The following is a 26,801-nucleotide window of genomic DNA, read 5'->3' on the forward strand; positions in this document are numbered from 1 at the left end:
TTTAACATTCATGCGTATACAGTGCTTTTGGGGTAAAAAATGAGGTGCCAGTAGCTATATCTGGATAACCCTGCTGTGGATGCCAGCACATAATACCTGCTATGGGCAGCAAAAAAAGAAGTGTCGGTACTCTATACCAGTGAGTACCGTCACATCCAAAAAAGCGCTATGCGTATATGACATGCTTGTAATAAAACCAAGAGAATGTTAGCTTTTCCTTTTTTGAGAAAAAAACAACACATTTTTAGCTCTTGCCCCTGAAGCACAACATCTTTGTTACCAATGTAAAAGTAGATGTTATACCTTTGCAGGGTGGGAAAGCTGCAGTTGTGTGCTTTTTTACAAAGAAAGAAAGAAAGATAACAGTGTGGTCTGAAAATGCCAGATTGCTCTTGTAGGGAATGGAATACGGTTGCATATCATCTCAGAGGCACTTTGACATTGTGCTTTAATTACACTATGCCTTAATTGCACATATGTCTCTGTGCTACAAGATTCTCACAGGCATTTGGCTGCAGCTGAGATGTCCCAGTCATAGCTTGGAATGGAGGGCTTTGGATCCTATCCTTCCATGTTGCAGTGCCCCTAGATTGTCCTCCATGAGCTCCTCTCTAGAGGAAATAAGGATTTAGCAAACCAATCCAGACTTGAACAGTCTTGTTCCCTTTTGTAACTGAGCTGTGTGTTTTCTTTCAGGTATGAGATCCCAGACACCCAAATGGCTGATGAGAAGCAGCTAGAGATCCTTCAGGAGAAGGCAAATTTCCGTAACTTCAAGCCCAAACCCTTCAACATGAGAGAATTCTCAGACCGAGCCGGCCACGACATCCAGGAAATGCTGCTTTCCTGCTCCTTCCGTGGGACACAGTGTGACCCAAGTGACTTCAAAGTGGTGAGTGGCTGTTTTTTTCATGTGGCTTCTGAAAAGTGTGTGAGGTTGTGGGTGCTTAGCTACGGCTGGGCAGCATCAGATCCCACTGTGTGTCCAAAAAAAAAAAGAGTAGAATCTATGCTATGGTCATTGGCTGTGTCTGGTGTTACTGTGGAACAACATCAGAAGGATACTGTGTTGACCTCTCTGACCATGCAGATAGGCCTGTAATGCTGGAGTGCTCACAATGCCTTTCATAAACAAGGGAAAGCCTCTCAGTGCTTGTTTACCCAATCAGTTATCCTGGAATAAAAAACCCTCTGATCTATCTTTGATCTTTAATTGTAAATTAAACACGATAGGGGTGTTCATGCGAGTCCGTTGTTCATTCGGGGAATGTGCAAGGTGGGAATGGGGCCGTGCCAGCTGACCACACCCCCTCTGGCAGCTGTGCATACAGGTGTTTATGAGAAAGGGCCCTATGCAAATACAGCTGTATGGGGGAGTGTGACGAGGGTGAAGCCGCCAGAGGGCGTGATTAGCAGGACTTTGACATTTGGGGGTGTGGCCTGCAATATGGTCCCACTTCCTACTATTAGTTCAGCACACACATTGTGGGGAGATATCTGAACATGCCTGTGAAGTGATATGATGAGAATCATTGATTAAAAGATTGTGTGTTTATACAGTAAGCGTGTTATCTCTGCTGGGTTGAGTTCACTGTTCCATAGAGAAACACAAACCACTTAGGAATGACCCAGGATAGAGTCAGTAAGAGCCAACGACTGATATTCTTACATTCCTGGAACCTGTTGGAATCTTGGGTTGCATATATAAACCTTAATGCAATTGTATCTCTGGCTGCTGTTTGGATATGGTGAGGCCTTGTGGCTGACATTTACACGACTAGGACTTTTGAAGGGAGGTGGGGTGCTGATGTGGGCATTTCTGTCTTTGTGGATAACACAGCGAGATATTGATTTCCAACCTGTCCCCCAATAATGTCTAGAAGAAAAAAATCCTATAGGGAAAACTGACCACTGCTTGCCTTCCTTTGTCAAGGATATTATAAGGCCTATGAAGGGAGGCTTGCTGCTATAAGAACCTTTCAATGCTGTATTGTATATTGATATGGAGTGAGGTGGATGTAATGGCTATCTGATCATCATTTGAATTATCTTGATGCTCCATACTATTGGATTGTCTTGGTAACTCATGTGAGCTTTAAGTGGATGGGCTTGCTTGGCGTGCAAGGCTGTATCCATTCTGGAAGACTGCTACCAAGCAAGAGAGGATCTCTCAGTGTGCCTCATGAGCAGCTTTGGATGCAATTGAAACAAGCCCAGGCAGCCTGATATGTGGTTTCTTATGCATTAGACTGACAGTGCTTGGTTTGCCTCACCCAGAAGAAAACAGCGCAAGCTATGTGGAGGCTTCTTTTGTCTTGATCCTGCAACATAAATAAACCCCATATTAACCTTCCACCTCCAGCCCCACACCTCAAGCTGGGCAGCTCCAATTATGGCTCGTGTTCCCTAATCAGGATGCAGGGAGAGTTTTAAAAAAACAAACACGAGAGCAAGGGAAGGAGCAAGATTATATGGTTCTTAAAGTATATTGTCACCCACAGGAGGGATACAGAGAGAAAGAATAAAGTCTGAGAAAAATAGGGGTCCCCAACAGCAAATGAAGGAGCAAGCAGTCCGTGCAATGTCATCCATTTGATCCAATCATATGAAAAAACTGGGTTTAGAGGAAGGGTTAGGATGTAAACCGTAAGCTAGAGGTGTCAAAATGCTGCACTAAAAGTAACCAACAGAATATGTGTGTGTGTGATATACTGGGTTGTAGCTCACTGGTAGAGCATCTGCTTTGCATGCAGAAGGTCTCGGATTCAATCTCCGGGTAGGGCTGGGAAAAACCCTTCTCAGTCTGAAATCTTGAAGAGCCGCTGCCAGTCAGTGTAGACAAGACTGAGCTAGATGGATCAGCGGTCTGACTCAGTAGAGGACAGCTTCCAGAGTTCCTAGTTCCTGGTTAAATGCAGATGGGTTTCCCAGCTGCCTTTTGCCACCAAAGGCTCGCCTGGGATTCCACTTGCCAAAATGTAGCTGGCAACTGCCCACCAGCTCCCTTCCATGTTCAGAATCAAGGGTGATAATAATATTCACTCAGACGTACATAGTGCAAGCTGTAGAAACTATATTATTGAACAAAGTTGTCTGTGTTTACATGTTTGGTTAAAAAAAAACGGATCATGATTAGGAGATAAATGGTGCATGGTGACTTTCAGAACTATGAAAGCAACCTAGATGGGTTTCTGCTCCCAGGGAGTTTATAGGTCACAGTTTATATATAGCAAGGAAATAATGTAGGGAAGGAAAGAGAAGAGTAGGGAGAGAAGAATGTGGACAGACACTGTTACTTAAAGCTAGTTTATCATTGGGAATGGGAATTAAGGGGATAAGCTAAAGGCCATGTGGGAAAAGTGGGCTTTGAGGAGGACAGACTTGATGGAAGGAAGAGAAGTGGGGCCATGTACATGTATCAGGGATGCAGCTCCGTATGGAAGGGGCAGCCAGTGAGAATGGGCAGGGATCATTTAAGAGAGCATAAGAACATAAGAAGAGCCTGTTGGATCAGGCCAGTGGCCCATCTAGTCCAGCATGCTGATCTCACAGTGGCCAACCAGTTGCCCATGAGAAGCCCACAAGCAGGACCTGAGTGCAAAGAGCGCTTTCCCCTCCTGCGGTTTCTAGCAACTGGTATTTGGAAGCATGCTGCCTCCGCCTATGGAGGCAGAGCATAGCCATGAGGGCCAGTAGCCACTGATAGCCTTGTCCTCTATGAATTTGTTTAATCTTCTTTTAAATCCATCCAACTTGGTGGACATCCCTGCCTCTTGAAGTGAATTCCATAGTTTAACTAAGTGCTGTGTGAAGAAGCACTGTCTTGTGTTTGTCCTGAATCTTCCAATATTCAGTTTCATTGGATGTCCATGAGTTCTTGTGTTATGAGGAAGAGAGAAAAACTTTTCTCATTCCACTTTTTCCATGTTGTGCATAATTTTATACACTTCTGTCATGTCACCTCTTTCTTGCCGTTTCTCAAAACTAAAAAGCCCCAAATGCTGCAACCTTTCCTCACAGGGGAGTCGCTCCATCCCCTTGATCATTCTGGTTGCCCGTTTCTCAACTTTTTCCAGCTTTACAATATCCTTTTTTGAGGTGAGGAGGCCTTCAGTAAGCTGAGAGGGTGAGAGCGCTGGAGGAGAGACGTAAAGAGAATATAAAGAAGCAGGGATATAAAGAGCAAAACAAGAGCCAAGAGGTACTGGGGTGAGGGCAAGGCCACGGATAGCTTTAAATGTAAAGAGAAAGAGTTTGTGCTGGGTCCCGAAGGGGGAGGCCAATGAAGGGCTCTAAAAGGGACATGATATGATCTCAGTGACAGGAGAGGCAAATAATTTTGGTAGCAGAGGATCGGATAGGAGTGAGGTGACCGAGTGAACAAGGAAATCTGGAGATGAGAAGACTGTTGCAGTAGTCAAGGTGGAAGATGCCTAGAACATGAACTAGAGTTTGACCCGTGGGGGGCAGGGAGGGAGAGAAAAAAGGGCAGGTGCTAGTTGCTATGTTGTGCAGGCCCTGCCCTGCCACATGACTGCTTGACCTCCTGCTCAGCTTCCCCTCCAGCTTCCGAGATTTCGCCAGGCATTACCCATAAACAATCAAGCCTGTCTTTTCTTCCTTAAGGGTTTTTGAAAAGAGAAAAAGAGAAAAAGAAATGTGTGGTCTGTTGTCTTCTGGATGTTGAATGTCGTGCCCAGTCCTAATGTGGTACAATTTCAGAAATGTGAAATCTACACAGCCCTGCTTTTCTCTAAGATGCTGCCTGTCTTCTTCCTTGTGGTTTGAGAAGTTAGATGCCTGCATGTGGAGAGAGTACCCAGAAGGAGCAAAGGTTTTATTTGCTGGGGAGGTGGCAAATGGCAGAATGTCACACCAGTTGTAGGCCTGCATGGGGAAAAGCTGAAAAGAGACCCCCATGCTTCGTTCCAGCATCCTGAGCCACTCTTGCTATACAGCTGCTGACACCAAATCCTCCTGGCTGTTCACCCGGCAGTTAAACCACAGCCATTTCCTCTCAGGCTTCTGCTTTGTATGTGAACATACAGGCGGGCCCCGCTTATATGGCAGATTCCGTTCCGGACTGCTGCCGAAAAGCAGAAACTGCCGAAAAGCGGAACCCATTGAAAATAATGGTGCGTGTCGTGCGAAAATGGCGCACAACAAAAAAACCGCAGTAAAAGCGGAACAAGCGCCTTAAAGTGGGGACTTTCCGGAATTGAAAGCCGCCACATTAGCGCAACGCCGAAAGGCGAAATGCCGTAAAGCAGGGCCTGCCTGTATACAGCGAGACAAAATAGGACTGGGACATTTGAAGGCATGCCATGCAAATCCTCCTCAGCTGCTGTCTTCAACAATGGAGTCTGCACACCTTTGGAAGCCTAATTGGCTTATTTATTTATTTGTAAATATATTTGTATACGGCTCTTTCATTAAATACATCAAAGCCGTTTACAACACACTAAAAAAACACACAATCACCATAGAATAAAAACATTAATAATAAAATAAAAACAAGAGTCAACTGTTGCACAAAAAGCATCTTCTTAATTGCCTGCATAAGCCTGGCAAAACAGAAAGGTTTTCAGCAGGCGCTTAAAAGTTAAAACAGAAGGCGCCTGCTGAATCTCTGTTGGCAGAGCATTCCAGAGAACTGAACCAATGACACTGAAGGCTCGATTTCATGTCGATGTTAAATGAGCCTCACCAACTCGGGGAACAAACAGAGCCACTCCTGCTGATGATCTCAGTGATCAACCTGGGACATAATGGTTCAAGTAGTCCCTAAGACACCCTGGATCTAAATTGTTTTCAAATTAATACAAGGACCTTGAACCTTGCTCGGTAGTGGATGGGCAGCCAGTGCAGATGTTTTAAAAGTGATGTTACATGTTGTTGGCCATGTGCTTCCATCAGCAGTTTGGTCCACATTTTACACCAGCTGTGTCACAGCTGGAGCTTCCTAACCAGGGCCAAGGGCAGCCCCACATGGTTGGGGCACAAGATAGGGGCTTTTCTGTTGTGGCACCCAGATTGTGGAATTCCTTTCCTAGAGAAGCTCAGTTGGTCCCTTCTATTTAAGCAAGCTGTTAAGTCTTGGGGGTGGGCCATAGCTCAATGCTAGAGCAAATGCTTTCCATGCAAAAGGTCTCAGGTTCAGTCCCCAGCATCTCCAGGTAGGGCTGGGAAGTACTCTGCCTGAAACCCTGGAGAGCTGCTGCCAATCATTGTAGCATGAATACTTAGATGGACCAATGGTCTGACAAGGCAGCTTCCTATTTTTTATTTAGATTGCTGAGCTGTTTAGTTCAGTTTAAAGTTTAGGGTGGTGTTCAATGCTAGTCCTATTCAGAGTAGACATAGTGAAGTTAATAGACATGACTAACTTAAGTTCATTCCAGAGGGTTTATGGGGCCCGGTGCAGGTATGATGTTGGGGGCCTTGCTGCTGTCCCCTACAAAGACCTATGCATGTGTGTACAAAGCTGGGGGCCATATGTGAGAATTGTTGCATGCACAGACTACATGTGAGAATCTCCCCTGCAGCTTCTCCTTGACCTGGATCAAGCAGAATGATAATGTGCTTCATTTTCCCTTGCATGGAACAGGGATTGGGTTGTGCTTCTCCTGAGTACGCCTTCCAAATTCCAAACCCCTTCTGACAGAGCTTCTTTCTGCCTCCTGGGGCTCAGTCTCACAAGTCTTCTGGATCTGGTCTGCTGCTGGCCTTCTCCACTCCTCACTCAGGAAGGATTACTCCTTTAAGGCCTTTTTTGGGGGTGCTCATCCAGTCAGTAAATTCCCTCTAATAATTTAGAGCAGGAAGAGCGTGCTGAATACTTGGGCTGCCTCCCCAAATTAAATCGTTAGCTGATGTGACTGTAGGGTAGCAGGAGAGATAGGATCAAAGAGATGTTTGTACCTTTACCTACCGCTTGTCTGTCCAGATGAAGGTGTTCACCTATGCCTACCCAGTTTGAAAACCATGGTCCCAGTTGTGCACATGTAAACCCTCTTAGAAAAGCAGCAATCATATTAATCAGCTGTGGGGGCTGAAAACAGTGCTCCCAGTCCTTCTCTGCAAATATCTGATAGGCACAATGACTGCCTTTCTAGGGGACTCCTCCCTGACGGTAGGACTGGGGAGAAAAACTGCATGCACAGCACCTATTGGAACATACAATTCCCATCCAGCTTAAGATATGGCATTTGGTCGTCCTTAGCTGAAGTAGTACAGTTGTGTTGTGCATACTCATCTGTCACGAAAGGCTTAGAGTAGCTGTGGAGAACCTTTGGCCCTCCAGATGTTATTGAACTACAATTCCTGTCATCCAGGCTTGCTAGGGCTAGAGCTGTAGTTCCCATGTTTTGGGATTTTAGGTTGTTTTTAAATTGTTTTTAAAGTTGTGTTTTAAAACTGTTGTAACCCATCCTGGGACCTTTGGGTGTAGGGCAGATAACTGATGATGATGATAGTTCAGTGATATCTGGACAGCCACAGGTTCTCCACTCTTGGCTTAGACTAAGGACATACGGGTCAAGAAGCTTGATAAGTAGTAATTTATTGTCCCTCTGCAAAAAGAACAGTGCAGGAAATTACCCACTCCACCCTGATACAGCTACGTCCAATGCCACCCAGTGACTGAACTATATAAAGACTATTCACACAACACAGTGAAGTTAAGGCAGGTATGGGGACCCTGCAGTCAACCAGACTCCCTGATCTCCCCAAGACACGCCCTCTTACCCTGCCCACATCTCCTTCCATACCTCAGCTGATCAATGCAGACCTGCTAAGGAGTGAGGAGAGCCCAATTTTCATCTTCATCATGGCATACAGGGAGGGTAGGGTGAAACAACCCCCACCCTGTATGCCACAATAAAGGGGGGGGGAACTGCCCCCCTCTCTCAGTTTATCAGCTAAGGAGCACTGGGCAATTTTAAACCTCCCTGCCCAACACAACACAATGGTGATGAAAACTGGGTCCTTCCTCTCCTTAGCTGATCCAGGCTGATCTGCTGAGGAGTGGAAAAGGCCTGATTTTCATGAGAAGAAAGTTAATGAGGAGGATGGGATGAAAAGTCACACCTCAGTTGATCTGAATGGGTAATCTATGGGTGGATGAGCAAAGTGTGTGTGCATATAATCTGCTAAATCTGTTAAATCTGTGTGTGTGTGTGTGTGTGTGTGTGTGTGTGTGTGTGTGTGTGTGTGTGTGTGTGTGTGTGTGAGTGTGAGAGAGAGAGAGAGAGAGAGAGAGAGAGAGAGAGATTGTGTTTTAAGGGTGTGAGAGGGTGAGACTGGCCTGGAATGTGTGTATTAACAGTGTGTGATTCTGTGTAAAAGGTTGTGTAAGTATAGATTGTGTCCGTGTGTGTTGGCCCTACCCAGTTTGGATTTAGGACTAAACTGCAATGTCAAGCTTCAGGTCTCATTGGGAAGGTTCCCCATCCTGTAAGTCCTTGCAACTGGCTAGCAGAAAACAGTCTGCACATTCTCAGAGACATCTCTGCCTTATATATATATTACGATTTCACATGTTCTGTATCTGTGCTTAGACATTCAGAACAAATTCTGGAGCTCTTTTGAAACTGAGCACTGGCTCAAACCAAGCTTTTTTGAGGCCACATTAGCTTTTGACTATTCAACCAGATTCTGATGTTCAGAATAACTCTCAGCCACACCTGTGTGATATGTAGGGTTTTATATATATATATATATATATATATATATATATATATATATATATCCTAAAGGGCAGAGGGACCCTTTGCGCAAGATGTTTGTCCAGTTTTTAATTTCCTCTAGCCATTTCTCAGGAAATAGGACAGAAAAAAACTCTGGTTATCACCCAAAACTAAACACCACCATCACCACTAGGCCTGACATCAGCACCTGGCACCCTTGGGACACTGCTGGGGCTCCAGGATCGCCAGCAGGACCTATCAGTGGTGCGGCTGCCTGCCCTGGGCCTTCTGTGCTGGGTGACCAGATCTGGAAAGATGCTGTTCTAAGTCCCCTTCACTGTATGATGGGGGGGGTTTCAGGGCATTGTGGGAAAATTTTAATAGCGGCTTCCCAGCCATCCTGCTACCATCACCAAGTAAGCCCATGGCTGGAGGTGGGGCCCAGCATAGGTTGGGGCCAGACAGCATTTTGCTGAGGAAGCATTCTCAATCCTGGAGCCGCCTCTGGTCACCACCAAACATTTTAGAGTCTAACGAGTTAACCAAGGCGCTTAGCAGCTGATGATGGGGAGTCAGGATCGTCATTTTACACAGGAGCAGAACAGCGCAAACATCTCAAGGCAGCCCTGAAAGAGCTTTATCTTCAGTTGCAGAGGCTGGGTACTAAGGCCTATGAACGGCTTGGCTGCTACTTTTGACGAGGGGCAGGGAGAAAACGCACTCTCTCCCTTCCATGGAACCTCTTTCCACCTCTGTCGTTTTCTCTGTCTGCCCTGTCCAGCACTTCACTCTGTTTTTCAATCCACTCCTCCCTGTTCTTAATCTCCAGTGCCTTATCTCTTTGTGTCCAGTGTTTGTGCCCCTTTTCTGTGCCATCTCCCCCCTTCCTTGGAGATGTGCTTTGCAGGCTACTTGCAGGAGGCATGCAGAGGGTGAGTGGAGGGCAGCACAAAGGGGCTCCCCTCATTTCCATCTTCACTTGCCTCTTTCTTCCAGAGCAGCACTATAATGAGATGTCAACCCCAGAAAATCCAGCCAGAGTGAGCAAGACAAACGACAAAGCAGAGAAACATAAATAGACGTGCAGACGCTTGGCATATCAGTGGAATATAATTTCCAGTCACTCACTTGAGGTTTGTCATCTGCCTCTCCTGCCCCCCCCCCCCCGTAGACCATGCGGCATTTGTTTCATGCCATGCCGAAGCCAGATCCGATGCACAATAGAGTCGTGTAGGTTCAGCAGGAAAATTATATGGTAACGGCACTGCTTTGCAGAAAAGTTGGCTGATAAATGCCACAGAGGGAGATGGTGTCGCTTACAAGAGATCAGTCCTTGCTGTGACTCCAGGTAGGAGGCACAGCATCGCCTCTTCCATTAAGCTTTGTGCTCCTCGCTGTCTCCCTGCACATGCACAGAGAGAGGGAGAGAGAGCCATACAACAGGATACAGCCAGCTGTCTATGATCAGTGCTCAAAAAACGAAGCAGGGATAAAGACAACTTCAAAACATTCACAGTCTATGTGCAAGACACAGTACTTGTGGATCAAAGGCCTTTCTTCGCTTGTCTTCATTCGTTGGATGTTGAATTCAGGTATACAGTGGGCCAGACACAATTCTAGAGGAGATGGGCTATGTCTCAAAGGACATTGCCTTGCACGAGGCACACATTATTTTTTGGGCCCATCTGCCCAACACCTTTAAAGCACTCTCATACCGCTTTAGACAGTCATCGCTTCCCCTCAGAGAGTCCTGGGAGCTGCAGCAGGTGCTGACCGTCATTAGGAGACCCTTATTCACTTCACAGAGGGACCATTCCCAGCATTCTCGGGGAAGAGGGATTGATTGTTCAAGCACTCTGGGAATTGTAGTTCTGTGAAGAGAATAGGTCTCTCCTCTCATTACCCACTACAACTCCCAGGACTGTTTGAGCGGAAGCCATGACTGTTTAAAGTGGTATAATAGTGCTTTAAATGTATAATGCAGATGGGATCTTTCTATTTCTAACAAGAGGAGATGCCTCTTCTGAGATGGTGCTTGCCATCTGCAAGATGTGTGTGTGTGTGTGTGTATCTCCTGCTTCAGTTAATTGGGGAACATTCTCCCATCTATCAAAATGTTTTTAATTGATGGATTTTATCATTGCAGCATTGCAGACCCCTCCTTTTGCCATATCAGAGTCTAATTTATTACTGTTGAACGTTTGGGGATTCATTTAAAAAGAAAAGCAGGGGGGAAAACCTAAGAGAGCCAGAGAGATGCTGAAGCAGCCCTAAAGTCTGTGACTGCAAACAGGATCTGGGACTAAACCACGGAAAGCATGCTGACTCAACTTAAGCCCTGGGAATAAAGCGTGATGGGTCCTGCATCAACAGCTGTGGGCTACTGCTAGACCATTTCAAATTAAGACTAAGGCTACAGTCCTTATTGATTACGGTGGGGTAGGCAAATGTCAAAACAAGATGAAAAGGCTCAAGTCCTTCCTATGATGCTGCCAACACCACCTCCAGCTGAAGAAACAATAGCTACAATTAGATCCAGAAAGGGCTACCTTGTTTGAGTCAATTCTGTTGTTTCACAATTTAACAGCTAGGTCCTGTTAGCAGGGCCAGTCCTGTTATTAAGCAGAGTGAAGTGGCTGCCTCAGAGGGAGGGGAGAGAGAGAGAGAGAGAGAGAGAGAGAGAGAACAGTGGCAATGTGTTGAAGGACAGGGCTGTGCTTCTTAAGGTAGCTATACTCAGATGTGGTGGAGGATGCTATCACTATCCTATCACCCGTTCTGAAGTAAGAGTCAACTGGAAGTCCAGTTGGCTTTAAACAGGAGTGGGACTTTGCCTCAGGCAGGAAAATGTCTTGGGCCAGCATTGTCTATCAGCAACCCACTCTGTGCTTGCAGCAATAAACACATGACATTTGTAGGGAAAATGCATCTCGCAATATACAAGAATGGCTGTGCCATATTGACTTAAATTAAATGATATAAATTCCATTAAATAATAATAATAATAATAATAGCCCTTTCAGTCCAGCATTCTCTTTACTTTCAGTGGCCAGTCAGAAGCCTCTGCGGAGTTCCTGAGCAGAATGCTCCCCCAAGTTGTCTTTACACATCACACCCCACATCTGGTATTCAGAGGTACTCTGACCATAGAGGTTCTGTTAACTGTTCACCATTTAAGGTGTTTGTTATAGCAAACACCAGTGGAACCTGACTATCACTGGAAACATGAAGTGACGTGAGTTGTGAGCTGCTATCTGTCTTTACAGAAACAGTGGAAAGACTCTAGGAACATGTAAAGGGGCTTCTCAGCAGTGATGGGCAGTGGTGATGGGCAGGTTTGTTGCGGTTAGCCTAATACTGCATTCTAGATTGGGAGTCAGACAGTGTTGATGAGGCAGCCCAAGCTATTCTACATATTTTACCAAATTACTCACTAACCTAAAATGGAAATGGACCGCCTTCAAGTCGATTCCGACTTATGGGCAACCCTTTGAATAGGGTTTTCATGGTAAGTGGTATTCAGAGGGGGTTTACCATTGCCTTCCTCTGAGGCTGAGAGGCAGTGACTGGCCCAAGGTAAAAGGGAGCTTTAAGTAACTCTCCCCTGTTTACCATTGGGGAGGAGCTCAAGATGCATCTCAAATTATTAATTACACTTGTCAGTAGCAACCTCTTGACCCTGTGTTAGTAAAAGGCTCAGCAGGAGCCCTTAGCTTCTTACATGAGAAGCTGAAAACACCACCAGCTCATTATACACTGAGCAGTTTTGGAAGAGCGTTTTGTGAATGCCTAGCCAGAAATCTCAGTCATCAGCTCATCTCTGTTTACTGGGTCTACCAATAGCTCCTTAGGAGAATAGATCTGGGGAGAAGAGACAGGGGGTGCAGTGCCACCAGCATATTCCCTGCTGGAAACACCATCAGTTCTCAGAGATACACCAAGACCACAGAAGTAGCTGATACTTAACCAATGGTCCCTGTCACTCTGAGTTGTAGCAGGTGGCAAGAGCTCCCTTGGGGACAGAGGCAGCAGTGTCTCTTTGTCAAAGCTAGCCTGTGCAAAAGAGTGGAATACACAGGGTGGCTCAGGGTATTTAAATACACGGGGAACATTCAGGCTGTCCTATGGCCTAGGGCTCATAGAGCCATTAAAAGGCCAAATTCTTCAGCCAGAAAATCCAGATACTATGCTCCAGAGTAAATTTATGCAAAATGCAATGCATGGCTCTGGGCATGCATGGACTCTGTATACATAGGAAGCTGCCATATGCCAAGTCAGACCACTGCTCCATCTGGGTCAGGATTGATTACACTGACTGCCAGTGGCTCTGCATAATTTCATACAAGGATCTTTCCCACCCCTACCTGGAGATTGAACCTGGGTCCTTCTGCATGCAAAGCAGATGTTCCACCGCTGAGCATGCTTAATGATGCTAGTGACCAGTATGAGTGGGCCCTTGCTCAGGCACCAGAGGCACCAGAGGGGCCACCAAGTAGATGATCTTCATCCCCATTTTATAGAGGTCACTTGGGAAGATTTGGTGCAGCACAAGATAAATTTGCATTGCCCTCCCCAACAACTTTCAAGCTGCCCCACATAGAGTGAGGTATTCTGAGGTGGGACTTCTCACTTCACAAGAGAAAAGACAGCTGTACATGTGAATTGGTTTCTGATACATTTCAAGATATTCTGTGTATCAAGAGACATTTCTTCCAATGCTTCTTGGGGCAGGGAAACTGTTAGGGGCTTCTTCTCTTCCAGCTCCCTTAAGCCCCTGCTCACTTGATTAGGTGAGGTGACAAGGAAGTCCCTAGCAGGTTTGGTGTCCCCACCCCCTAGAAGCACGGGAAGCATTTTCTCTTGATGAAGAGAATATCTCGAAACACGGCAGGCCCTAATTTGCTTCTGCAGCTGTCTATTTCCTCTTTTTGGTTTAGGCCTCTACAGCTGCGTTTTTTGATCCTCTCAGTTGTGTGGCTTCTTACTGCACACCTCATAACCTGGAAGATGAGAAGCATATGCATTGTTCTGACATTCTCAGACACTGTGCACAAGGAGTTGCAAAGGATGCTGGGAGAGCAAAAGCACGGAGGGGTAATACCATCATGTAACACACCATGCCCTGGAGGCCTTCTGATGTTCTCTGTCCATTCCTCTACAATCCATCACGCTGCAGTCCTATGCACTGGGAGTTAGTCTCATTGAACACAGAGAGGAGTACTCTCAAGTAACCATGCATAGGATTGTGCTAAAAGGGGATCAACTGAGTCTCATCTATGGCTCCCTTCTTTCTCCTTCCTCCCCCCAAAAAATGAGTTTTGGAGCTGGGTACTCAATATTTGGATTTCTGGCTTTAAGGAGATAATGAATTTCCATACAGTTCAAACATGTTTGGCTGGAAGTTCTCAGTTCAAGTGGTTTTACTTCCTAACAAATATGTTTAGGATTACCGTGCACAGCCCAGCATATTTATTCAGAGGTCAGTCCCACTGAGTTCTGTAAAGCTTACTCTCAAGTAAGTATGCATAGGGATTACAATCTTAACACAAACAATTTAATTTGATTTAACCTTTTGATTTTAACAAGATCAGGAATATTTGATGAAGTTTTCAGAACACAACTGAGGAAGTTAGGTAATAGATGAAGGAACAGATGAACTAGGAGCTATGGGGGAAACAGGAAGTGGAACATGATCACCCTTAAGTTCTGATTAAGGACTCCTTACTTTTAAGCTTGGGTCAGACACTTCATATTTTAAAAAAATAATTAATTTTGCATCTATGAGGTCTAGATACTTGGGGTGGTTGGTTGCTCAAAATTATGTTGAGATTCTGCTACTGACATGTAACCACTGCCCTGACCAGTTTATTCTAGTTGCAACTTAAGCTGAAATCACAGGAACATTTTTTACTGCGTTAAAATTATCACTTGAGGAGCACAGAAGGAAGAAACGAAGGTTTAGAGTCATCAACAAAGTACCTCTTCTGTGTCCTGCTGACATTTGAAGTATGCTTGGCTTGAGCCATGGGCAGAGCCTTCTCAGTAGCTGCACCAAAGCTTTGTTACTTCTTCCAGAAGGAAGCTCAATTTGCCACTTCTTTAATTGTGTTTCGCCACGTGGCACAAACCTTCCTTTTTAAAATGACTTTTGGGCCATACGCTATCTAAACCTTGCTCATATTTTCCCTTGGTTGTGGGATTTAAAAGATGATGTTTGTTCTGGACGGTGGTTATTACATTTTAAACTGAGGCTATTTTGATGTAATTCAAGTTTATTCTGCTGCTTTTATTCTTGTATTGACATTTTTATATGGTTTTATGACTCTTGAAAATGTAAATGTACTGCCTTTAGGTTGATTCCAACTTATGGTGACCCTGCAAATAGGGTTTTCATGGTAAGGGGTATTCAGAGGTGGTTTACCATTGCCTCCCTCTGAGGCTGAGAGGCAGTGACTGGCCCAAGGTCACCCAGTGAGCTTCATGGCTGTGTGGGGATTCGAACCCTGGTCTCCCAGATCGTAGTCCAACACCTTAACCACTATGCCAAAGAAAGAAAGAAAGAAAGAAAGAAAGAAAGAAAGAAAGAAAGAAAGAAAGAAAGAAGGGAGGGGAGAGAGTGATCAGCAGTGGTGAAACTAACCATGTTTCTCCTGCACACACACAAACATGTCCCTACAGGAAATCATGTGAAATAAGCCATTTCACAAATGTGTGCAGCTCTATGGAAGGACACATTTCAGATAGTGCACACACACACAATGTGCAGAAAGGTTGTAAATCCACCTTCCTGCACAGCCATCAGTCGATTAAAGAAACCCTGACACGAGCACATTTAAAGCCATGTTTCTGTCTTTCGCACAACAGCAGCGAGAGAGAGGCTCTAGAATACTTGAAGTTTGTCTTGGGTCTTAAAATGCCCAGTAGAATACCCGATCTGGTAGATTTTTGTTTTGTTGTGTGTGGTGTGTGTTGTTTTTGTCTGAGAGAGAGAGAGAGTGTTCCACTCTGGATGGACTGAAACTTGTGTGTTGCTGCAGTCAGGACTGGGGAAGAAGCCTCCTTGTCTTGTTCCAGCGTCTCTTTGTTCTTGCTGCTTGGCTTCCCCCTCACCAGCAGGTTGGGGATGATTTAATGGATTTGATTAGAAAAACCTGGCTCTCTCTGTGCTACATTTATGCTTCTCTCTGGGTTCCCCCTTGCAGCCTCACGTACATAATGGGCTGCGGAAAAGCCTTTCACCCTGGCTGCATAGAAATACATTTTCCTCCTCGCCCTGGATTTCCCAGCGGGCTCCCTTCTCCCTGCTGAAATATTTGGCTACATCTCCTTGCACATGGGCTTCCTGGGGCTTTGCCTGGGATGGGTGTGTTAATGTGCAGTCGCTGTTCGTTTGAGGGGAAAAGGCAACTGCTCCACATGCCTGCCTCCTCATGGCAGAATCGCTGAGATTGCCCTCTCATTCATTCTCACTGATAACAGAGATTCTCCCTCTCCCTTATTCGTGCCCAGGCCAGTTCGTGGGAGGAGGAGGTGGAAGGAATTTACCCACAATGCTGCTGGGAAGCACAAGCTGGACAGAAGGGCAACACACACCTTTTCCTCTTTGGGGGCAGGAGTGCTACTGTCTCTTAGAGCTGACCAACTACCTCGTAACTCATATAGCCTGTTATTTCAGAATGAGCCCCAGAGCCAACATCTCTCGGAGCATCACATCAAGCTTTGCTGGGAATATTCTATTAAGCCGTAAAAACTTGCAATTCAAGAAAAGGAGGAAACCCACTTTCGACTGCCCTGCTCTCACACCCCACCACCACCCCACAGCGTGAGATGCAGGGAAGATGTTTGTGGTGTGCTTGTGCGTGTTTTTGTTTTAATTTTAAGTGGAAGATGGCAAAACCAGCCAGAGGCTTTTAGACAGATTTTTTTTTTTTTAATCCTTTAAAGGTTAATTTCGACTGCCTTCTCCCCGCTTGGATGGCTTCTGCTAATGTTGTGCTGAGGCAGGTCCAGTGCCACAAGCATCATGCTCTACAGCTAGCTGCGGATGCCACTGCATTTGGGAGGAAAAAGGGTGGGCATCTGAAGGAACTATTTTATTTCCTCACCCCCCCCCAAGATTTGGCAGCCGCACAGTCTCCCTTCTGGTTAAAGCTGAAAAAGTGACACCCTGCAAGTCATCAGTGTCAAGCTCCATGATGAAATACAGCACCCCCTTCCATTGACTTGCAACACATAGAGTCATACCTCTCTAGGGGTGCCACTGTTTTATCCTGGCTTGTCTCCCTCTGCCTTTCTGATGGCTAGCCTCACAGAGAAATACAGCCTGTGGAGATTTTCCTGTCCCTTCCCTCTGTGGCAGGATAAAGCTTTGCCGGGCAAATTCCGGTGTCTCAGGCTGCTGCTAAAACCACAGGAGCAGAGCACGGGCAAAAGCTGGTCATCATGGTATAGCTTTTTAACCTCTTCTTAGCTTTGAGTCTTGATTCCACTGCACCAAGCACAGGGAATCTGGTACCTCTAGATGTTGCTGAATGACAGCTCCCATCATCCCTGGTGACTGGCTGTGCTTGCCAAGGCTGATGGGAGTTGTAATTCAGCAGCAGCTGGAGGGCCAGAGGTTCCCCACCCCTGCACTACACACACACAGATGCCTATATAAATAAACAATAGTGTAAGGCTCCCTTCATGATAGTCATGCTGCACCCCATCACAACCACGCCCCCTTTTCTACTTCGTCTCCCTCGCTCCACACTTAACTACATCAGATGTCCCTAGGAGCCAATCACCTTGAAAGGGGAGGCTGTGTGTTAGCTCCTGGGAAGAGTCTTCTCAGTGGCTGTCACCTCCTGATTGGCTCCAATCAGCACAAAAGGACAAGGACTCAGGGGTTAACATGCTCCTTTTTCATGCTGATTGGCTCATACATAGGGACTTTGCTGGGACCTGCTCCTAACAGCAGTGGTCTATGACCCCCTGCAACCCTGGATGACTACACCCCTGAATACACATAGACATAAGCATATACATAAACCACAGATGCTGTCTGGATGCATGTTGGAAGTTATGGCACTTCTGTGTCTTTTTTGTCATAACTCCTAGTAATCTGAAGGCACGGAAAGTACATTAGAAGTGTAAAGTGGGCACCTTTGTTTTGTACTTCAAAACCATGAATCTGGTGGCCATTCAGACAGATTGCACGGATGGTGCTGCACCCAGTCAACTGCCTTTTGTGGTGTGGATAAGACTGCCAAAAAAAACACCCCAGCCTTGCTACTGTTTGTCTAACAGCAGAATGGCATGTAGAAATTAAGGGGCATGAAGTAGCTATGAGGAAGAGTGGCAGGAAAAACATCCACCTGCTGAATGTCCACTTGTCGCTTTTAAAAGCACAGGAGCATGGGTGGTAAAAAAGAAAGAAAAAGCTGGCAACCCTAATTTCTTTTTCTGGAGGCATGAGCAGATCCCTGGGGTGTTTGTATGCCCTAGTCACCACTCTTTGGTTGGAGATACAGAGGTTCTGATTATTTGCCAAAAGAAAAACAATATTTAAAAATTGTGTTAGATGTTGACAGTGAATCTACTACTGAAACCCGATACAACTACTCTCCTTTTCCTGGCCCTGCTCCATGACAAGAAAAAATATCCTTAATTGACTGAATCAAAAGGTGCCGGGCCTAGAAATAGAGTAAAGAAGCCAGCCAGTAATAAGGTGCAAAGGTGAATGTAGTTTTAAGTTATTATACCCTAGATGTTTTTGTAGCACACAGCTCATCCAAAAAGGAAAATCTAGGAAAGGGATAATAAAGAAAGATACCTAATCAAAATTGGACTACCAGAAAGAAAGAGAGTAATAATAAGGCTGCAATCCTATAATGCTTTATGTGGGAGTATGCTCCATTGAACTCAGTGGGGCTTACTTCTAAGCAGACATGTATCATATTGCACTGTAAGTCATATATACCATATACAAAAATGAACACAAGAAGGAACAAAAATGAATATATCAGTCTATAATGCAGGGATGGAGCATCCATGGCCCTTCAAATGTTGTTGGACTCCAGTTCCCATCAGCCTCAGCCAGCATAGCCAATGGGTCAGGTATGATGGAAGTTGTAGTCCAGCAACACCTGTTGGGTACCAGGTTCCTTAATGCTTAGTTAATGCTCTGATGCTGAAACTGAACAGACAAATCTAACCACTCCTAATTTGGTTTGGTTTGTAAGTTCCTCATGGCAGAGACCTTTGTTGTTGTTTTGCTTTCCTTTGTAAAGGACCATTACACAATGTTATCATCACTTATTTTTAAGCCAAGCAATCTGAGTTCCTTCCAGTAGCTAAATTTCATCTGTATTTGGCAAATCAAGTAATTACATCAGAACATAACTACTGTAGACAAAACATTTTTCAAAATACTAAGAAAACATACTGCCTTTAATGTATTCTACTTATAACCTTGGTTCTGTGCCACTAGTTACCTTGTTCTAACTCCACTTCCTTTTGAGCCCTGGAAATTGCAGAGCTTATATTGAAGCAGGGCTCACCAGACCATAGCCCTGGAGCCTGTTTTCAGAGCATGGGCACTGAAATAATAGTACCTGTAAATTTGAAGAGTGTATCTTTGCCGCAACAATAGCCACAGTCAAATACAACATATCCAAGATTTGAGGACTTGAAGTCTGGTGCGATTTCCCTCTCCACAGTGCTGGGCAGGAAAATACACATACATGCACCCCTCTGCTGATCTGCACAGCCGAACTACACATGATGGCAAAGCCCCATCTCTTTAAATGTGGATCTGCCTCAATCACTGAAAAAGTGGAGGTGAGAGTCAAGAGCAAATGGGGGCACACAGGTGAGGGGTGCTGAATGTTCCCTCCTCATGCATGACTTACCTTCATCTCCTGACCTCACTTCTCCCTGAGCCAGACACTGAAGATAAGTGGTAGATGGAAGAAGAAGAGTTCAGCATCCCTTACTCATTTGACCCTTTTCTCTAAAAATCAGACCCCTGAGCCCATCCACCCACCCACCCACCCACACTTTATGAAAGCAGGGGCAAACCTGCTTTTACAGAGACAGATCTGCCACCATCAGATCTAGTTTGGCCCTTTTAAGGGTCTTTCCAGGTGATCAGTATATAGTACAACAGATGTGTCATTGTTTGGGATCCAGAAGCTTTCTCTCAAGGAAGCTCTTCTTTTCTGGGGTATGTTGCACATGTCTGTCATTCAAACTGCAGTGTACTGTTGCTGTAACAAAAGCTGTTCCTTCCTTAGTTAGAGGAGCTGTTGTAGTTTCTAATGCCTTCTGAAATGTGGCTGCACACAGTTCTCACAGGCACCTACTAGATATTGTCAGTGACGTTACAAACACCCACCAATGACACTGTTTCCACTGTCCCTAAAACTAACACCTGAATTTTGTTTCTGGAGGACAGAAACAAAATTCAAAGGGATCTTGATAGGCAGGAGCATTGGGCTGAAAACAACAGAATGAAACTTATCAGGGATGAGTACAAAGTTCTACACCTAGAAAAAAGTAACCAAGTGTACAGTTATAAGATGGGGATACTTGGCTCAGCAATACTACATGCAAGAAGGATCTTGGAATTGTTGTTGATCACAAGCTGAATATGAGCCAACAGCGTGATGTGGCTGCAAAAAAAGCAAATGCTATTTTAGGCTGCATTAACAGAAGTATAGTTTCCAAATCGCCTGAAGTACTAGTTCCCCTCTATTCAGCACTGGTTAGGCCTCATCTTGGGTACTGCTTCCTGTTCTGGACACCGCACTTTAAGAAGGATGCAGACAAACTGGAACAGGTTCAGAGGAAGGCAACGAGGATGATCAGGGGACTGGTAACAAAGCCCTGTGAGGAGAGACTGAAAGAACTGGCCATGTTTAGCCTGGAGAAGAGAAGACTGAGGGGAGATATGACAGCATTCTTCAAGTACTTGAAAGATTGTCACACAGAGGAGGGCCGGGATCTCTTCTCAATCATCCCAGAGTGCCGGGCACGGAATAATGGCTCAAGTTACAGGAAGCCAGATTTCGACTGAACATCAGAGAAAACTTTCTAACTATTAGAGCGGTACGACAATTGAAACAATTATGTAGGGAGGTGGTGGGCTCTCCAACACTGAAGGCGTTCAAGAGGCAGCTGGACAGCCACCTGTCAGATATGCTTTAAGTTGGATTCCTGCACTGAGGAGGGAGTTGGACTTGATGGCCTTATAGTCCCCTTGCAACTCTACTGTACTATCACACACACACCACTGCAACCCTGTTGCTAGTGCTCAGTCTGTGAAACTGACTTGTTTGAAGGCAAAGTACATAAGAAGTTGCCTTATACCAGGCCAGGTTATCTGTCCATCCTCTGATGGGCAGGTCCTCTTCTCTCTAGAGTCTCAGGCAGAGGCATATTCCCTTTAAAAAACAAATAGAATCTGAAGATGCTGGGGACTGAACCTGAGACCTTGAGTTGTAACTGACAAGAGGATTTCTAGATCAGAGGTAGCAGCTACTAACATTTGTTAGTCTATGGGCCACATTGCCCTATTGCAATCCCTCTAAGATTTGCATCCCAGGGGTGGGTGTGATCAAAATAGCGGGGATGGCCAGCTGACGCTGTCTCACACACACACCTATAGATCAAAGTGCACACACTCCAGAGGACACATACATCACAGCACACACATCACGACACACACACATGCAGGCATGCAACCCTCCCCCCCCCACAATTCCATTTCCTCAGCTGCTCTGTGCAGCTGAACATGGAGGAATGTGTGCTTCTCTGTGTGTAGGGGTAATTTTCTTGCCCAGCACTGTGATGGGGCAGGAAAATCATGCCCTCTCCACTCTTCAGATAATGTGTGAAGAACAAAGATGGTGCCGTTTTCCTCCTTCTCATGGTGTTGGGCTGGGCAGACAGGTTCTCCTGCCTTGGCTTGTGGTGGCAGTGGTAGGGCTACAAAAATTGCTTTGGAAGCCAGGCTCAAACCACAGGCTTCCTTGCCACCCCTACTCCAGATCCTGCCAAGAATTATCAGTTTCCATTTCTGGGTAAGTCTCTTGTTCAGAATGCTTCCCTCTCTCCAGCATGAATCATCATGCCTGCTCTTAGGTGAACTAAAGGGCCACAGCCAGGCACCCACCCAACTTAAGTGCTTTGCAGTGCTATACCTAACCTATTGCGTGCATCCTGGATGCCTGTGTTAGCTAAAATGTAACAGGGACAACCCTATGAGGCTGGTGTTTTCATAAACATTGGAAGAATGATCAGGAAAATCTCACTTTCAAACCTTTCTCACCCTGTGCTTCTAATTCTTTTCGGTCTCAGAAGTCCTGAACCCCAAATCCTGCTAAATGTGTTTTCTGATACTGCGCTGGCTCCCTTTGTCTCTTTTACACTCTCTCCCTCTCTCTCTCTCTCTTCATTTACTTTTTCTCCTGTCCAGATGCTTTGATGAGTCTTTCCCCTGAGCTCATTCTGCTGACTCAGCCCATCAGAATTAAGAGGCAAGCAACCTCAGCAACTGCAGTGGCCCCAACATGGGGAGGGGGAAGGGGAGGGGGAAATGGGTGAAGGGAGGGAGAATGCAAGGGAGTCTCCTTCAATGGAAGCTTTGCATAGCCGGGGGGGGGGGGCGTAGCTTGTAGTGGTTTAAAATATGGCATGAACTAAAAACAAAATATGTTCCAATATCCATAAATCCCCATTTAGACAACAACAACACAACTAAAAACAGCTCAGGATTGCAATTAGGAGTAGAAACACACTCACTGTTCTGCCGGTTCCACCACTCTCTCCAGAAAATGGGGGCACACAACACTAGTCAAACCTCACCCCTTTTTACTGTAAAACCTGGTGAGAGCAGCTTGAGTGCATTTTTTTAAATTCAGCTTCAAAGAGATTTTGCAACTGATTGGCAAATTAACCCATTCCCCCTCCAGCTGTGGCTAATGGAAATGCTTTGGGGTAGGCGACTAGTGCGTTCACAGCCTAAGATCCATAGGAGGAGATGTTGGAAAGTCTGCTTCATGACAGACTCAGAACAAGCATCCCCAGGGTCAGGAACGAGCCTCCTCCTACTCTGAGGAGGTTATATCCGAGATGCAGAGATCTAGTTCTTTCTGATAATGGCTACTTCGGGTAGTGGATGTCCTTGGGGCTCCTTGAGCTCCTAAAAGACGGAGACAGTATCCATCTTTTGAGCACAAGTGTACGTTTGGAAAAGAGTCCCAAGGGGATGCCGCTCTCAAACAATCAGAATGAAAATTGGAGTGAGGATTTTTCATGTGGCTGGAGTTCAAGGTCCCCCATGCCGCTCTTTGGCCTGATTCAGATCCAATGTGGTGAATGCGAGGGTGCACACTTCTTCCTTCCCACTCACCCAAACACCTAATGCAACATGTAAAGCAGGTGCTTCATGTGGAGGTTTCAGAGCCCTGATTCACAGCATTCTTTCTCTTAAAAAAAAAGGAGGGGAGAAAATTGTGTTAATCATGCACTCATGCCGATGGGCTCCTGTGAAGACCTGTGTCCATCTCCTACTTTACAGCAGGTGGCACGGTGATAGGGAGGACATGTCTTCACTACTCTATGGCAACTGGATCCATGCCTGCCTGGTGAGATGCTGAACAGAGACCTTTTCTCTCAAAGCCACTATGAAAGGGCTGCTATAGCATGCAGTTTGAAAGCATTCAAGTTTGTTTTGTTGGCCAAAACAGGCTCCCCATCCACACACACCCTCCTCGTTCTTAAAAGGGTACAGGTGGTTTGTTCCTTTTGCTGCAAAGGCATGCAAAGTGCCAGACTGTTGCCTCTTCCCACTGCTTGCAGCTATGAACTAATCGGGATCCTGTTGCTCAGTAATGCCAACTGCTCTAAATCTACCTGCAGTTTTGTTTTTGTTCCTTCCCTTTGCTTTTATTCAGTTATTTCAAACACTTCTAAAAGAGGGGTGGGGTGTTGCACTGGGCTACATCATTTGCTGTGCACACTCCACATACATCCTAAGTGCCACACTAGCACACTATAGCCGTAAAAGCTCCACTCGACCTGTTCAGTATTTGACTGCATTTGCACATAGCTTTCCCAGAGCTTGGAAAAGTTACTTTTTTGAACTACAACTCCCATCAGCCCCAGCCAGCATGGTGCTGGCTGGGGCTGATGGAAGTTGTAGTTCAAAAAAGAAACTTTTCCAAGCTCTGCTTTCAACCATGGGGAGTGGGTGGGAATGCAATAGTACTAGTATTTTAAAATAGCACTGGAAGAGAGGAGAAGCTGCAGCGGAGGAGTAGGGATTTCTAATGATGCTGACAGTGCTCCGCGCTAATAGCACTATCAGGATCCACACCGCAATCCTTCAGGCATTTTACCAGCTTTTACAAGGTTTACACAGCCCTGAGTTGATCCAGAAAATCTGATATATCCGTCTGAATAGTGCAATAAGATGAAAGTCTATGTGGACTGCTGCTAGGTCCAGTGAACCACTGCATTTGCAGGACTTAGTTGTCCAGTCCTGGCTTAGGCACAGGTGGACAGGAAGCAGATCCAGCACAAAGTTTCAAGCTGAGGGCAAGAACAATAAACTAACACCCAGACGTTCTGTGAGGCCCAAGAGTAGGAACCACAAACTGGGGAACAAGGGCAGTCAGAGACATGCCCTTTGGCACCCCAGACAGATGATAGGGAGCCAAAGACTTGTTCCAATAGGTCCCTAGCCCAAATGAGCCCTTATAATATCTGTGTCTAACTACCTTTCCCAGGCTCAGTTCCCTTTCTAAAAAGGGGAGAGCCTTAAAGTGGCAGAGCTTTAGCCCGGAGAGTAGCACCCCATCACCTCTGCTGTTTCCCACTGACTGCTTTGCCTGCACTGGTGAGCAGGTGCTGGGGAGCACAAGGGCCTTGGTGAAAAGGGGACTAGGCCCTTGGAGGAATCCGGCTTAGGAGGTCTGTGGTTTGGAAATTCCTGGTTGATTGCATTCTTGCCTGTTGGGTTTAGGTTCTGCATCAGGATCCAGACCCAGCACGTCCGCAACCATGCCCCCAGGCTATGGTCTGAAGGCACATGAGGCCACCACCTGGCAGAAGCTAAGCAGGTCTGGGTCTGGTCAGTGCCTGGATGGGAGACTGCCTGGGAACCACATGTATGCTGCCTTGGGTTCCATGGTGAAAGAAAGGCGGATATAAAGGTAACAAATAAATAAATAAACAAATAAATAAATAAATAAATAAACCTGCACTGCTGGTTCTCCCAGCCTAGGTGGCTCCTCTTCCTCTACATTAGTGTCTAGGTTGTTGTTGACATCATGACATCAACAGACTCAAAATATTTGGAGGTACCCTTAGGTCAGAACATGAGCCATGAAAACTTGACTGGTGTTGTTGGGAATTTTGTCTCCCTGCTGTTTTCCCCATCTGGAAAAGCAAACATCGCCTGTTATTACATCTTGTTTTCTGAACACGGAGAGGAGACGTGGGCTGTTGTCAGCTACATTTTGGCAAGTGAAATTCCAGGAAAGCCCTTGGTGGCAAAAGGCAGCTGGGAAGCCCATCTGCATTTAGCCAGGAATTAGGGATACTGGCAGCTGTCTTCTACTGAGTCAGACCATTGATCCATCTAGCTCAGTCTTGTCTACACTGACTGGCAGTGGCTCTCCAAGGGTTCAGATGGAGAGGGGGTTTTCCCAGCCCTGCCTGGAGATGCCAGGGACTGAACTGGGACCTTCTGCAGGTAAAGCAGATGCTCTACCACTCTACCGCTCTTCCCTATTGTGAGCATGGTTGCTGTGACAACAGGCCTCTGGCTTTAAAAAATAACAACAGTCCTCTCTTTTCTACTATGCTCCCAAAGGATAGGCCCAAGCGGGTACAAAGGCGGGCTTAGGTGGGAGGAGATGGAGCTGATATCACATGCTAATAGTTTCCTGGCACAGGGAGAAAGCCTCAACTGAATTTCAGCCATCCTGGCCCTTGCACATGCACATCACATGTGCCATCGTTTTGCCTTATCTGCCACTTCAGCAGGAGACTTCTCTCCTGTTTGGACAGAAAGAGGAAATTCAAAGTCATTGTTATAGTAACTAAACGAGTTGATATGGCAGATCTGTACAACTCACACCTACCCAACGGAATGGTGCCAGTAGGGGACAATAGGCTCCTTGTGGTTTCCTGCCTGTCTGGGACTGCCAAGTTGTACAACCCTAGTTAGTGGGATGCATCTGGCTTTGTGGGTCACAAACATGTATTTCACACAATGAAAATAAGACTTGTGGCACCTTAAAGTCAAACCATTAAGTTTGGATCTGGGAAGTTGCTCAGTTGCCTGCCTTGGATGAGTTTGCACTCTCCCTGAAGGAGCAGGTGTGTAATCTGGAGGCACTGCTAGATCGAGCTCTGTCGCTGGAGGTGCAGACATCGTTAGTGGCTAGGAGTGCCTTTTTCCACCATTAGCTATAAGACAGCTATGCCCATTCCTGGATCAGAAATTTAACACAGTTCCCTGGTCTCTAACTCTATCCATTTTTTTACACATGCTCTTACCTTCACATTTCTCTACCTGCTTTAACCATTTGCTTAGACAAACAGAGCAAATTTCTCTGAGTAAAATGCTGAGTAAAAATTTAAAATGGCTTCTTTAAAATGTTCCAATGGCTGGCCTGCACACACGTCTGCTTATTCCAATCTGGACGTGGGCGAGCCAAGGGGTTGTAGCCGCGGCTCAAGAGTTTTAGTCTACAGTAATTATGTCCCCCAATTTTCTCCAAATTGTGCAGCATCACAAAGGAAATACTGCCAGCATTCAAAAAGATATTATCAGGAGTCACACAAAAACACAAGTCGTTGTTTGCAATTCTTTACAAGAAAGACAAACAAGGAACACACCACCAGATTAAAGACACTACATTCTAAAAATCAGTCCACTGTGTAGCCTTTACTCACCCACCCCCCAGAGGCCGCAGAAAACATCACCTTGAGACTTAATAGATGTCTGTGCCGGCTTGGCGACTGTTCAACGGCCCCCTTGGGTGGTTTTGGCAAGCGATAGCCCCATCTGTACTTTCGTGCCCCAAAGCGTCAACTGGCTTTGGTCCCAGACGGTGGGGA

The 26,801-nt window shown here is 45.8% G+C and overlaps 1 protein-coding gene across 4 annotated transcripts in view; it reads left to right on the forward strand.

Annotated features, from left to right (window-relative positions):
• The window catches only part of ASIC1 (acid sensing ion channel subunit 1), a 219,432-nt gene that overhangs the window by 12,922 nt on the left and 179,709 nt on the right, over window positions 1-26,801 (forward strand). For all 4 annotated transcript variants that reach the window (XM_061615240.1, XM_061615235.1, XM_061615234.1 and 1 more), the window contains one exon: window positions 697-892. In XM_061615240.1, coding sequence (XP_061471224.1) covers window positions 719-892 — 174 coding nt within the window. In that variant the 5' untranslated portion in view covers window positions 697-718. The remainder of the gene's footprint in view (window positions 1-696; window positions 893-26,801) is intronic.

This window comes from Rhineura floridana, chromosome 3 (genome assembly GCF_030035675.1).
Source record: "Rhineura floridana isolate rRhiFlo1 chromosome 3, rRhiFlo1.hap2, whole genome shotgun sequence".
NCBI classification, from domain to species: Eukaryota; Metazoa; Chordata; class Lepidosauria; order Squamata; family Rhineuridae; genus Rhineura; species Rhineura floridana.